Source organism: Nuphar pumila, chromosome 12 (assembly GCF_984573655.1).
Source record: "Nuphar pumila chromosome 12, dmNupPumi1.hap1.1, whole genome shotgun sequence".
NCBI classification, from domain to species: domain Eukaryota; kingdom Viridiplantae; phylum Streptophyta; class Magnoliopsida; order Nymphaeales; family Nymphaeaceae; genus Nuphar; species Nuphar pumila.
The window spans coordinates 1,660,632-1,674,396 of NC_143260.1; the positions used below are offsets into that span (position 1 = coordinate 1,660,632).

At 39.0% G+C, this 13,765-nt stretch overlaps 2 protein-coding genes across 2 annotated transcripts; one reads left to right on the forward strand and one right to left on the reverse strand.

Annotated features, from left to right (window-relative positions):
- The first annotated feature begins 268 nt into the window (after positions 1-268).
- Positions 269-9,833, forward strand: LOC149819601 (carboxyl-terminal-processing peptidase 2, chloroplastic-like). The gene is given in 13 exon segments (XM_089983342.1): positions 269-317; positions 697-763; positions 765-844; positions 1,396-1,478; positions 1,638-1,846; positions 2,119-2,184; positions 2,554-2,681; positions 2,986-3,061; positions 3,134-3,179; positions 3,333-3,434; positions 9,145-9,242; positions 9,428-9,521; positions 9,602-9,833. Coding segments are annotated over 13 exon segments (1,221 nt in total). The 3' UTR covers positions 9,725-9,833.
- A 417-nt stretch (positions 9,834-10,250) lies between these two features.
- LOC149819602 (GDSL esterase/lipase 7-like) lies at positions 10,251-13,677 on the reverse strand. The gene is made up of 4 exons (XM_089983437.1): positions 13,383-13,677; positions 12,620-12,978; positions 10,761-11,031; positions 10,251-10,524 (listed from the first exon to the last, which is right to left on the reverse strand). The coding sequence occupies exons 1-4, from the start codon at positions 13,675-13,677 to the stop codon at positions 10,301-10,303; spliced, it is 1,149 nt and encodes a 382-aa protein (XP_089839563.1). The 3' UTR covers positions 10,251-10,300.
- Between the last annotated feature and the right edge of the window lie 88 nt (positions 13,678-13,765).

The window sequence follows — 13,765 nt, forward strand, 5'->3', positions numbered from 1 at the left end:
GTGGAGTGCTGTACAGTATTTAAATAGTGAGCGAAGTACTAGACTAGAAATTACTAAGCTGGTTGAGTTTACTAAGGGTTCTTTGATTCATAGTTTCTTTTTTCAACATTTGAAGAAGATGCAAAGGATTTCACTCTTGTATTGCAAATCGCTAGTTAACCTTCACAATTTGAAGTTAAAAGAATTTGTGATTGGTTTCCCAGAAGCAAAGAGATGGAAGAATTTCCCATACAATATCTACTACCCTTTTGTTCAGACAGTTATAGGCATGCTGATCATTTTGTCTGTTTCTGTCGCTGTCAGTAACAATCCAACATGTAAGGACCCTTATCTTCTTCAAATTTGGTTCTGGATGCTGGTTGGCTTGAAATGATTGAATCACCACTTTGTTGTCTTAATGAACTTCACCATGCTCAGGTTCTTATACAGCCATAAGAACTAATCTTTTTCATCTGGATAATGTTTTGTTTGCAGAATTTGCTTCTTTTTTTATATTGTCTGCAGAATTTCGTTCAGTAATTTTATCACATGGACTAAGGGAACTGTTGATCATATTCTGTTGTTCTTTTCATTTTTCGAGTTAATTCATGTTGAAGCCGATAAGTAAAACCATTATCAGAATGTCACATGCTAAGCCAGTACTTATGTGCTTTATGTTGAATTGATCTGTCACACAGTTTTATAATTTAAATACAGTTGCATTGACTGAGGAGAATCTCCTGTTCTTGGAGGCATGGAGGACTATCGATCGTGCCTATTATGACAACTTTTAATGGGATTGGATGGTTTCGGTACCGTGAAAAAACACTTCGAGAGGAGCCAATGAATACACGAGAAGAGACATGTATGCAAAATTTCATGTCCATATGCTTATGCTCTTTTGCATTTACTGGATCTTATGCTGATCTATGGATATACGGGGGTAATAAGGGTCTCCATGACCTAGTAAAGGATGAACATTCGGTACTCTACATGAAGATATGCCTAAGTTGGATTTTGTTTCGAAATGCCTGAAATACAGTTTTTTGTTTCTTTTATTCTCTTTTTTCTTTCTTTCTCTCTTTTTCTAATCATAGTTGGGCAATAAGAATTATTGGGAATAAAGGATCAAATTCCTTATGCAGAAGATTTAATAGTCAGGCTAGTATTAATGTAGCTTGCTACAGTCCATCAAGTGGTTAGCTTTCACAATCTGCAATGCTATGTGGAAATTTGAGAGCAATATCATTTCTCTGACCGTTCACTGCTGATCTGATTTGCTATTTTGAAACAAATAATTATGCATGTGTGTGTAGATTTCCTCTATTAGTTTCTGTCCATCCATTCCAAAGTCATTAATTAAGGATTTCCTGAGTGGAGAATGAATTTCTAACCTCTACCATAATTTGCATGCAGATATTGCAATAAGGAAAATGATTAAAGAACTCGACGATCCCTTTACTCGATTTCTAGAACATGAAAAGTTTAAGAGCTTGCGGGTATAATCCTAATTCTTATGGCAGTTTGTGTGCAATAACTTGGATAAATTTAGCAAGAATATTTTCAAAAGCAATGGGTTTTTTGTTGTATATTTTGTTATGCAACCATAAGTGACAGCTTCTTTACAAGACTGACTGTCTTGTCTACCTTGAAGGCAGTCTGGCACTCAAGGAGCTCTTACAAGTGTAGGGTTGTCAATTGGCTATCCCAAAGGAACAAATGGATCTTCTACTGGTCTTGTGGTTATATCATCTACACCTGGTGGCCCCGCAAATAGAGCTGGTATTATGCCCGGAAATGTCATTTTAGCAATTGACAATAAAAGCACAGATAATATGGGAATATACGATGCTGCTGAACGCCTGCAGTAAGAATTTAATTGACTTAACTTTTATACTTTTGAGTTTCAGAGGCACTTTCAAACTGCAAAACTGTAGTTACACCAGGCATTCATCATTTAACTGCTTGAATTTCTTTTAACTATTGACACCCATTTTAGAATTGAAGGGATGATCCTTGTTCTGTTTTCTGATTTTCTTCATATACATTCTTTTATTTGGTCTTGGTCGTTATATTACACATGTTTTTCTCCTTTTCCTTGCCATTTCCTTTCCTTACCTGATATACTTGGTATTGCAGAGGGCCTGAGAGGAGCTTAGTCGAATTAGTGATTTGCAGTGGTTCATCTGAAATAAAAAAACATGTCATTGAAGTAAGCCCCACTGCTCTATCAATCAGGGATTCATGCAAATGTTCTCTATATTTATGTTTGTTCTCAATAACAATCATCTAATTTTCTGTTCTGAAGGCGAGAGAAAGTTACACTAAACCAGAGTTACCGGAAGCGCCTAGGCAAAAGGGGAAGCGCGCTTCCCCCTCGCTTCCCCCATTTTTTTCATTTTTTTCGCTTCCCCTCGCTTCCGGTTCACTTCCTAGGTCGCTTCTGGTTCGCTTCCTAGGTCGTTTCCGAGACGGTTCGGAATTTTCTTCTAAGTGGCCCCACGCTTCCCCGCTTCCTAAATTTTTGAAAGTGCCTCGCTTCCCGCTCCCGCTTCCCGTATCGCTTCCCGCTCCCGCTTCCTCGACTGGTAACTCTGCACTAAACCCAGTAAAGGTAAGGATGTGTGAAGTTTCAAGTTTGGGCAAGGACCACATGAGAATTGGATATATCAAGCTTACTTCATTTAACCAAAATGCCTCTGGTAAGCATTGTAATATCTTCGTAGTCATCAATTCTGGTGAGACTCGGATATCCCACAAAATTGAGCAGTGTTCTTTCATAAAGGTTTTCTGATCTTTCCATTTTCAGTCAAATTTGTAGTCAAGCTTCTTACATACCTATGCCACTTGCAGTAGCTGTGAATTTCTCATATTTTATAGAATGGATACTGAATGAAGTTTTGCCCTTGTAGTAACTTGTTCAAGGGTTTTATGTCTGGTGTGGGATGTTTGAAATTAATATTTTTTTTTCACTTGTGTAGTATTTTAAAGCGGCTTTGCTTGCAGGAGCTGTGAAGGATGCTATTGAGAGTTTGAGAAAAAATAATGTAGATGCTTTTGTCCTGGACCTCCGAAATAATAGGTGTGTATCTTAGTAGTGGCAGTTTTTGTCTTTTTGCAACTGTCCTTACAGTGAGATTCTTATGTCATGCAGTGGTGGTCTATTCCCTGAGGGAATTGAGATTGCAAAAATTTGGTATGCCACTTACAAACACACTCCCATGCCAACCTTTTCTCACACTTTTGACTCTTGGCTGTTTGTTATCATAATACACTCAACTTCTGTCCATGTGTTTTGCTTCTAAAAGTTTGTTGAGCTTGACAGCAATGTTTTTTAAGGCTGCAGAAACCAGAAAGGTGTCATTGTCTACATTTGTGATAGTCGAGGTGTGAGGGACATATATGAAGCTGATGGAAACAATGCAATAGCATCATCAGAACCCCTAGTGGTGCTGGTAAAATCTCTTTGAATGCATGAAAAACTCCATAATAAATTTATGTGTTTGTGTTAATATTTATTTATGTATCTGGATAATGTATAATAGGTAAAGAGTTACATGTGTTGAGCTACAAAGGAAGTTATAGCCCTTGAAGAATTGAAAAATGAATATATATATACATATATATATACATATATACATATATATATATATACACACATATATATATATAGAAAACAGCGTATCATCAGAAGCTAGGGCGTCAATTTTTTTCAAAAAAAAAAACTCTTTAACTGGGGTTCCTGACCACAGCTAAAAGGTGAAAAAATGCAAAAAAAAAATGCTTTATCTGTTTGACGATACACCTGTCTCTCTCTCTCTCTCCATCTGTATATATTGTTTGTACAATCTAGTTGAAAAATCATAGGTGCAAGTTGTATCCACTCAATCTGACCTCATAGTTGTGTTCAGCAATGTTTGTTTGCTAGACTTTGGCTCATCTTTTCTTATGTAAAAATTTGATTTTTTTTGTCATGAAATTTTGGCACATTGTGGGCCATTGATTTTTGAGGCCCTTGGAAAACCAACATAAATGTTGCAAAGGCATGATCCAAAACCTATTTTCTATTAAATAAACGATATAGGTCACGTTTATAAGCCTAAGTCTACAAAAAAATATGACAATGTAAAAAAAAATGGTGTTTTCTTTAAGGTCATGTGGCCATAGGAGACTCTTGGGAGGCCATTCCAATAGTCACTCTCTCCTAAAGGATGTAACTTTCAAATAATTAATCTATGCTTAAAAACACAGTTACATGTATGAATACCAAGAGATGTGTCTCGTGGCGCTGAAGGGATTTCTCCCAAGAATATGTCCCAACGTTCAAACCCCTTACAGGATTATAAATATAGTTAAGTGAAGCCAGGAAACATATAGAGTATGTGTGTGAAATAACATACAAACAAATACCAAGAAATTGGATTTTCTGGGTTTACGTGAAGGAGGGTTAAGAAGGTTCTCACCATCCCTGGTGATTCTGAGCATTACAGCACACGCTTCAGCCCACCGATTTCGTGCTTCCGTAAATATAGAATCCTACATTGGTATCAGAGCACAATAGGTCCATCCCTATTAGTGATCGTGTGCATTTGTCAATGATCATGTGCGACTCTTGATGGTCAAGTGTGCCACAAAATCTCGTGCATCACCAGGAAAAACAAATCAAAAAGGGAAATTTAGCGAAAAAAATGTTACTTATATACATTTATTATTCTAGGAAACAAATAGTGATCAAAATCACTGTTTGTAAAACCGAACAAGGGATTTTTTCCTGTAATTAAAAAAAATGAGGATTAAGAGTCGAGAATACCCGGTTTCTCAGATTTCTCAAATTCGGTAGACGGCACCCTGCGGTAACTATCACTAGAATTAGAAAGAGGAAGATCTACCGCACTGTCCCCACCAGTTTTTTTCCCTGCACATAAAAAAAATAGTGGTGCCAGAAATTGCTGAGCCTACGCCGGCGAGCAAGTGGTCTTCCTCTTGATCCTTGAATGGTGTGAATCACCGGAAAATCCTCCAGAGAAACCCAAAAACCACAAACTCTGTTTGAGAAGGGGAAACAAGAGAAAGGGAAATAAAACCCTTTCTTATTTTGAGGGTTTTGACTCATCCCAAGAAGAAGAAAATCCCTTGGCCACAAATCGACGAAATCTTGCTAAATCGGTCGGGTAATCCCCAAATCCAAGCACCCAAGGCCGAGATCAGCTTGAATCTCTGACATGCAAAGTGTTGACCAACACTTTGGTGGACGATTCATCACCGAACAAGAGAGCTCGTTCTCTCCGACGGATTGTTGCCAAAAACCACAGAAAGTGAAAGTGTGAGGACACCATTTCCTCGAAAGCGCACCGCCACAGGACCACCCTCTATCGGCTGGGTTCCATCGCCGGAAAAAGTCGCTTGGAGAGAGAGAGAGAAAAAGAGAACCTAAAAAAAGAAAACAGTAAAAGGAAGAAGGGTCGAGACCCTTCGATTCTTTAAACACGATTCTTTATTTTTTAATATTATAATTTGTTACTTTTTCATTTAAATCCAATTTATTTTATATATTCCATTTAAGGACCTCATGAAAAATCTGCACAAAGGGATTGTTTTTTGAAAATTCCAGAAAGAGGCTTATTTACTGATTTTTTTGAAATAAGGATTCTGCTAGTCGTTTTTAAAAAACAGGTTTTGTACTTTTATAAAATTACAAAAAGGCAGTTTATTCTTTTTGTTTAACTCAGAAAATTACAAAACAGGGTTCTCTGTTTCTATTTTATTTTTATTACACAACCATTTTTCTGCTTTCTAGAAATTGCAGAAAGGGGTCTCTTGCCTGCAGAATACCCCTTAAAGTTCTTATTAATTGCAGTTTGATTATTATTTGCTGGATTATATTGCAAATTTTATTGCATGCCTAAACTTGCATAAGTAACCTAGAATAATCTATGTATTGCTAGTTAAAAATTAGTTTAATATTAATCCTAGCATCTCTAAATTGTTTAGGCATATGGAAAATCGTATCATCATGTCTGAACTTTTCAAAATTGAAAAACTTAAAAGAAGGAACTTTGGAATGTAGAGGATAAAAATAGAATACTTGTTGACACATGACAAGACTGCATATGTTAACAAAAGTAAAACCCTTACTAACTGATAAATCTAGTAAAAAAGAGAAGAAAACTTATAAGTTTATCGAGGATGATCAAATTGCTTAAGCAACTCTCCTCACATTTATGCAAGATGACCTTATACATGTATTTGAAGATTATGACATCGCAAAGAACATGATGGAGGCAGTTAAAAAAAAGTATGATATGACTTCAAAAACTCATTTCTAACTCATTCTAGAACAATACAACTCATGCAGAAAGAAGGAGTCAGATAACATAGTGGATCGTGTGAATCATATGTTGGTAATGGCTAAGTACTTAGCCATAACTAGAATATTCATGAGAGAATACAAATTTTCACCATATTGAACAACTTTCTTTCATCATCAAAAATTGTGCCAATTACCATGAGACTAAACCAGAAAAGTTTTTCTCTAACTGAGCTCCCTCTACAACTAGTGCTTGAGCAAGAGCACGTGACTAAAGACAAGAAAAGAGAAATCATGAACACCCAAGAGTTCTTCTTGACAACCTCTCGAAAGTTCAAGCTTAAGGGCCAATTCTTCTAGAAATTTAAGAAGAATAAGTTCAACAAGGGGCATCCAATGCAATCTAAGAACCCTAAGACTGCAATTAAGGGTGCATGCTTCTCTTGTGGAAATGTTGGGCATTTCAAGGATTGCCCAAATAGATCTAAGAAAGAGAATCCAGGAAAACAAGAAACTGAGCAACGTGAAACTGTTTGCATTGTATTTGAGTCATTGATCACAGATGATGATATCTCAGGATGGTGGATTGACTCAGGAGCGACATGACCTAATTAATCAGATGTAAGGTCATGTGTCCATAAGAGGACTGATGGGAGGCCATTCCAACAGTCACTCTCTCTCAAAGGATATAATTGTTCATTTATGTAACAGTTAATTATAAACAAATTAAACCTAATTAATCTATGCTAAAAAATATAGTTACATGTATGAATACTAAGAGATGTGTCTCTTGGGACTGAAGGAATTTTTTTCAGGGATGTGTCCCAAATTTCAAACCCCTTAATGGATTATAAATATGGTTAAGTAAAGCCAGGAAACATATAAAGTATGTGTAAAATAACATACAAACAAATAGCAAGAAATTGGATTTTCTAGGTTTACAAAGAATTGTTGTGCTGTGAAAGAGGGTTAAGAAGTTCTGTCCATCCCTGGCGATTCCGAGCGTTACTGCACATGCTTAATTCCACCGATTCCGTGCTTCCACAAATATAGAACCCTACATTTTCTACTAGTTTGCATGTACAAATGACTGATAAAACTTTATCATATATATAATGTGTGTGTGTGTGGTTGTTATTTGGTTGGTGGTGGAGGGGAGCGTGGGGTTTAAATATATTGGCCATCAGCCATTATTGCTAGCAAGGTCTCACTTAAGATATGGCCTACATGTGTAAACAGGTTTTTCAAGAGCTTCAAAAATCAATATCCCAGATGCATCAAAATTTTGTAATTGAAAATGCAGTTTTAAATTAAAAATAAAGACTGATTGAAAGTGTGTTAAACAATAAAAGAACCATCTAAAACCACCTATGAGGCTGGATTGATGAGATAAAGCTCGTATGTATGATTTTTCTTCTAGATTATACAGTGCTAGCGATGGTCTACATGTTAGCCCTGCTCATATTGGTACTAACGATAGTACCATACTGTCTAGTCAAAAACATCTTCAACTATAAATTTGGTACTATCAACATTACCTATTGAGCAAAAAGTCGTAGTTACAGATGTTTTCTGCTTAATCTGGCCTTGTTGGTGTGTTTATCATTTTCATGTTATAGTGCAATATGGCCATTGTTATTTACTTTTAGAAACCCGTCCAATTAACAATGTCAAACCTGGTGACCTATGTCACCTGGGTACGGGTACAGTGGATACGACACGACAATTCCAAAAAAAGTGGGTACGGGGACATATATATATATTAAATATCACATAAATACAAAATAAACTGAATATAATCTAAATATATAATTTATATTTAAAATATATATTATATACTGAAAATATAATTATAAATTATAAATTGAATACGAACTTGTATGTACAGAGGGTAAATGGTGTGTCCTGGTGTTGACACAGGTACGGAGGGAAAAATGGAGTGTCCAGGTACCATAGCTGGTGACTGTTATGGCTTTGTCATGGCTGGAGACTAGGAAAGAATACTGGCATCCTATATCCAGAACAATTTAGTAGATGATAAGAAGTTCAATTAAATTTTTGCCACTAAAAAAATTATGAATGCAACGGGGTTATATCAATATGCATTTATTCAATTATTTTCAAGACTTGAAGTATTTTTTAGTATATTCAGACAAAATTCACAGCAAAAGATGCATTACATTCCCAAAATACAACTAGTAAATCTGACCTTTGATATTTTATGGAATTATTTTATTAGCTATGATGTTGACAATTCTTAAGGAACCATGATGGTTGAATTTTATTAGTGGCTGTGTGCAATAATAAAATGGCTAGTGTCTGATTTACCTTGGATCCTTCCTAGTATATTAGGATTCATTCCTTCTTTAATTTAATGCTGTAGTGATCTTCGTGTGTCACCAACTTTGTTTGCCTAAACAAATTTTCTTTTCTTTCAAAGGAAAAAGCTATGGGCAAAAGATGTGATTTGTCACTATCCACCAAAAAACATGAACTTATTCTAGTTGTGGATTACGCCTCATGCAGTGTCTAATGGATTCTAAGTATTTATCCTACCTTATTCAGTTATCAATATGTTTGCAAACTCTTAGACCTTGGAAACTTGGATTAGGATTTAGGAGTTGGCTGAGTTACTGAGTCACTTGAGCATGACTCGAGCTTAGTTCATGTCAGCTTGTGATTTAACTGTCCCAGAAGGGTTATTTAATATGTGGTAATCATGGATCATTTATCCATCATCATGTGCTTTTGCTCTTCTTGCATGTGTGTGTGCACGCGTGTGTATGTGTATGCCTTTTGGTTTGCGTGCTCACCTTGTTGCATGCCTGATGCCTGCATTTTCTCTTCATTCTCTTCAGGTGAACAGAGGAACTGCAAGTGCCAGTGAGATTCTGGCTGGAGCATTGAAAGATAACAACCGTGCTGTTTTATATGGGGAGCCGACGTTTGGAAAGGGGTAATGCTTCATGTCCTTCATATATGATCAACCTCCTCTTCTTGTAGCAATCAGCTGGACATCCTTGCATATTCTCATGCTTGCATTTACTCAAACATTAACCTGGTTCAAGGTTCCAGGCCTGAAAATGATCATGGCTACCGTGGACTAGCTATTTTAATTTATCTTATATGTTTGTTTTACAGTAAAATTCAATCAGTCTTTGAACTATCTGATGGATCTGGTTTGGCCATTATTGTTGCTCGTTACAAGACCCCTTCTCATACTGATATCGACAAGGTTTGTTGCCACTAACTACTTTGTGAAAATGCCTCTCTTCTGAGCTGTTTTCTGATATAATGGGTTTTTCGCTCTTCAAGGTTGGTGTGATCCCTGATCATCCCCTCCCAGCAACTTTTCCTCTTGATGAAGATGGATTGTGCAACTGCATTAATGATCCCACCTCTTGCAGTATTGGCAAAGCCAAGTTGTTTTCAAAGTGACTAGCGCTTAGTCTCCCGTTCACATGCTGTATTTGAGTTCCACATTGTATGTTGCTCTGTAAGGCGCATTGGTCACCTTTGTTTCAACTTCTGCACCTCCCAAGTTTCTGTGGGGGTGCCCATCACCTGAATGACTTCCGTGGAGTATAAGAACTGTATGATGCTTGGTTTTAGTGACGTTTCCTGTCTGATACAGTACCATCCTCATTATCTACTCTTACAAACAATAGTTGACTCATGATACCGTTTGAACAAAAAAAAAGGAAAATGTGATTGCTTTTTTAAGAGGAGCTTCTGAATAGAGATTGGTTTCCATTTGCAATTCATTTCTATTTTTGTTCTGAGTGTGCATGACATGAAACATGACAAAAGTTTAGCGGTTTCCAACATAGAATGCCAAGGAAAAAACGACCGTTTTACATGTTAAGTCTAGCACTCATTCTTTTCTGTATTCTGCCTTCAATTTTGAGTTGCTCCAATGGAATCATACAAACAGAGAGAGAGAGAGAGAGAGAGAGAGAGAGAGAGAGTCATTTAGGCTTCCATTCATGATGGTGTATGAGGTGGCACAGATGCTTACGTGGATGCTAGGTGGTGGATGTTGAATGGCTTACAGATGCTTGAGGGTCCCCCAGACCACATCCACTCAGCAAGGAGAGCATTTGTTGCCGCCGTGGGGTTGTAGAAATCCCACCAAACGTGGCTCTCGCGTTGTCTGCACACCATCCCGCTGCTGGTGCACCCCACCGTGGCTCCATACCGTCCAGTCCCACAGCACGCGTTGTTTGCGCTCGAGAATCCTGAAATCAAATTTAAGAACACAGAAGAGACTCGCTTACTCACAGAAACAACCCTCTGAGAATCAAAGTTTCTCGAATCATGAATTTCAAAGTTTGCCACCATAGAAAAAATGGTGACCAAGTTCATAATTCTGGTGCTTCATATGATTAGATAAACTGAATTTTATAAACAGGAAGAACAGAAGTTCATGAACTTGAACGTGTTTTGACACGACACCGAATGTGCAAATACTTACCAAACCTTCGCGGCTCACGAATGATGTTCATGATTCCTTGGTAGACATCGCAGAAGACGATCTCGGAGCCAGGCAGCTCAAGCTGTAGCTTGAGGATCTCTGAGGAAAGCAGCGTGTTGTACTCGAGCACCAGTTGGTTTATGTCATCAACACAGCCTTTCATGAGGCTACCACCTGAAGAATTGTATCTCTCCCATAGGATCCGTGGGGTGCAGCCCAGTGGTCCTATCCCAGAACAAACAATCTTCCTTGCATCTGCACCATATAGATCCTACACCAGAGGCATCCATTTACTGTGCTTGTCACATGTGCTAATTGTCTGAGCCAGCCCGATGAACCTAGAAGGTTTGAGTGAGTCCCTTTACTGGGTCAAAACAGGGTGCAAATTTTAGGCGCAAGTAGCTGGATCGGGCCTAGTTCTTCTGACCATTTTCGGATTCTCCTTGCACCCAACCAACGATCTAAGTCGTTGGGCCTGAATGTGGCTTGACCGATATGGTCCCAATGGACCAATTTGGCCTGCCTGGTTTTGGGCATAAGTTCAGTAGGCAGTGCAGCTCAGCCCCAGCTATTTTTTTTCCCCTAGATTGAGAGTAGCTATGGGTAGTCGTTCCAGTAAGATTGTAGGCACAAGTAGGGATGTAAAATAGTCGGATTCGGTTCGGATGTGGCCTTTACTCAATCCAACCTAATCAGATTCGGAGTCGGATATTAAGAATTGTCATTGAATTCAGATAAGCTTTTTACCTGAACATATTTATGGGGCCCGATTAATCAAATGAAACTTGCACCTGTGAGTTTCGGCTAGAGAATGCCGCACCGCAGTGACTGTGACTCCGTAGTTAATGATTTCTCATACAAGATCCTAAAAATAATAAAAGTACTTAAAATTTTATATAATAAGGTATAGAATGTAAAAATATTGCAGAAAAGTCTTTTACTGTATTAATTGCATGTTGAAAACAAGAGATTTTTTAACAGAAAATATAATTTTATCAATACCATACTTTTCATGATTATATCAACTTTTGTAAATATCACAATGAAATAGCAATTATTTTCAAAAGACCAAGGATGTCTGATCGAAGTCTGACATGTTATTTGCGGATATGGATCTTTTAAATAAGATCTGAATGTGATTTCAGATCGGACTCTTCAATCGGACTATTTTTTGGATTCGGATCTAAAGTTGATCCAAATCAAAGACCCATTGCATTTTTTATGTGTAAATAGCTAGTTTTTTTCTATTTTTCTTGGATCCAGTATTATCACATGTATTTCGGATTCGGATTCAACCTTAGCTCCCCTGATCTTATTCAGATCTAATGTTTACATGTCAGATTTGGATCTGAAAGATCCAGCCTGAATCCGACCCGTTTTCACACCATCTAGGGGTGTCAATAGGTCGGGTTTGACCTGGACCCAACCCGTACCAAACCTTATAGGGTCAGGGTTTGGTGATAAACAAGGAGGTCTGATTAGAATCCGGGTCAGACTCAAAGGATCTGATTAATATATGCAGCTGGGTATGGTTTATAAACTTTCATATCAGACCGGGCTTGACCCGAGTTCCAACTAAGATCCAAAAATTTTCAACTTAAAATAGATATAAAATATTATTTTACTGGGCATCGTCCCGGGTCTGGTTCATGTAATCTTTATAGGACCCGGGTATGGTTTCTCTTATGGTAGGTCCGATTGGACCTAGGACCAGACCCTGTGCTTGGTCTCACCTGGGTTCGAACCAAACCCGACCCGTTGACATCCCTACCTACATGTCTACATCACACAGCTCCAGAGATGGTCCAGACCCTATGCTTTCAGCCGGGCCCACATGCAAGAGAGAGAGATGAATCCACCTTGATGATGCGGGACATCTGACGGACAAGGAGGCGCGCGAAATCCGTGCTGCCGAACCCCTGCCGCACGGCGAAAGCGTTGGGCAGGAAGACGTGGAGGTAGTCGTTGGCCCCCACGGAGACGTAGAACAGCGACCGCGACGCCAACTCCCTGGCCCGCTCCTGGCCGTACGATATCTGCAGCAGCTGCATCGCGTCCGTCGCCTGGCGCAGCTGCGCGCTCGCCCCCTGCACGCTCGACCGCTCTGTGTACAGCAGCCCCGCCGTCAACGATCCGAAGTTCAGGCCGTTGACCAGACCCTCGATCGTCCCGTTCATGCCGTAGAACGGAGGTGCACGTGGCAACCCCAGCTTCTCGGCTGCACACAGCAGAACGAACACCAGAAAAAGAGTAGTAAATAAAAATATCCATGGTGTTTGCAATGTCTGGAACATTTTCGTTAATTACACAAAAACTAGGGTTATTTTGGTCATATTAATCAAATCACGAAATCATGAAGGAGTTTCTTGTAAATTCTCAAGCGGGACGAGTCACCGAGTCAGGATCGTACTGACTCTGTGACTCGGAAGGCGAATAGTTACGACTCAGGTCAATGAACTAGCTAGACCGATCCGAGTTGTTCTCTTTCCCAGGATGGACGGTGGATTTCGTAGGGTAACTTGCTAAACGGGGAGACGACTTTATCCGATTGGTCTCCAGGTCGACTCTCGCGACAAATCGGTTCTCTGTGGTACGGAGGAGGAGGAGGAGAAGAAGACTTACACAGGAGATCCGGGACGAGAGGCGGATCGGCATTGCGGCAGAGGGAGGAGGTGGCGTTGCGTTGCAGAAACGAGAGAAGGTAGACGTTGTCCCCGCAATTTACCGACGAATCTCCGATGATGAAGATTCCGGCGATCGAAGATTCGCTCACGACCGGGTTGATCACGTATCGGGTAAAGAGGGAAATGGTGAGGATGAAGAGGAAGAACGGTGGAATTCTTGATTTTGATGAAGGGCTTTCTTGACAAGCGAGCATTTCTTCCAGAAGATTCTTCCCCTCTGTAAACGGAGACATCGAGGGTCTCTTTTCCCGCCTCGCGAAAATTACAACTCACCTTCAATTATTTCGTTAAGTACTTAAATAAGGCATTTTCCAAGATGAG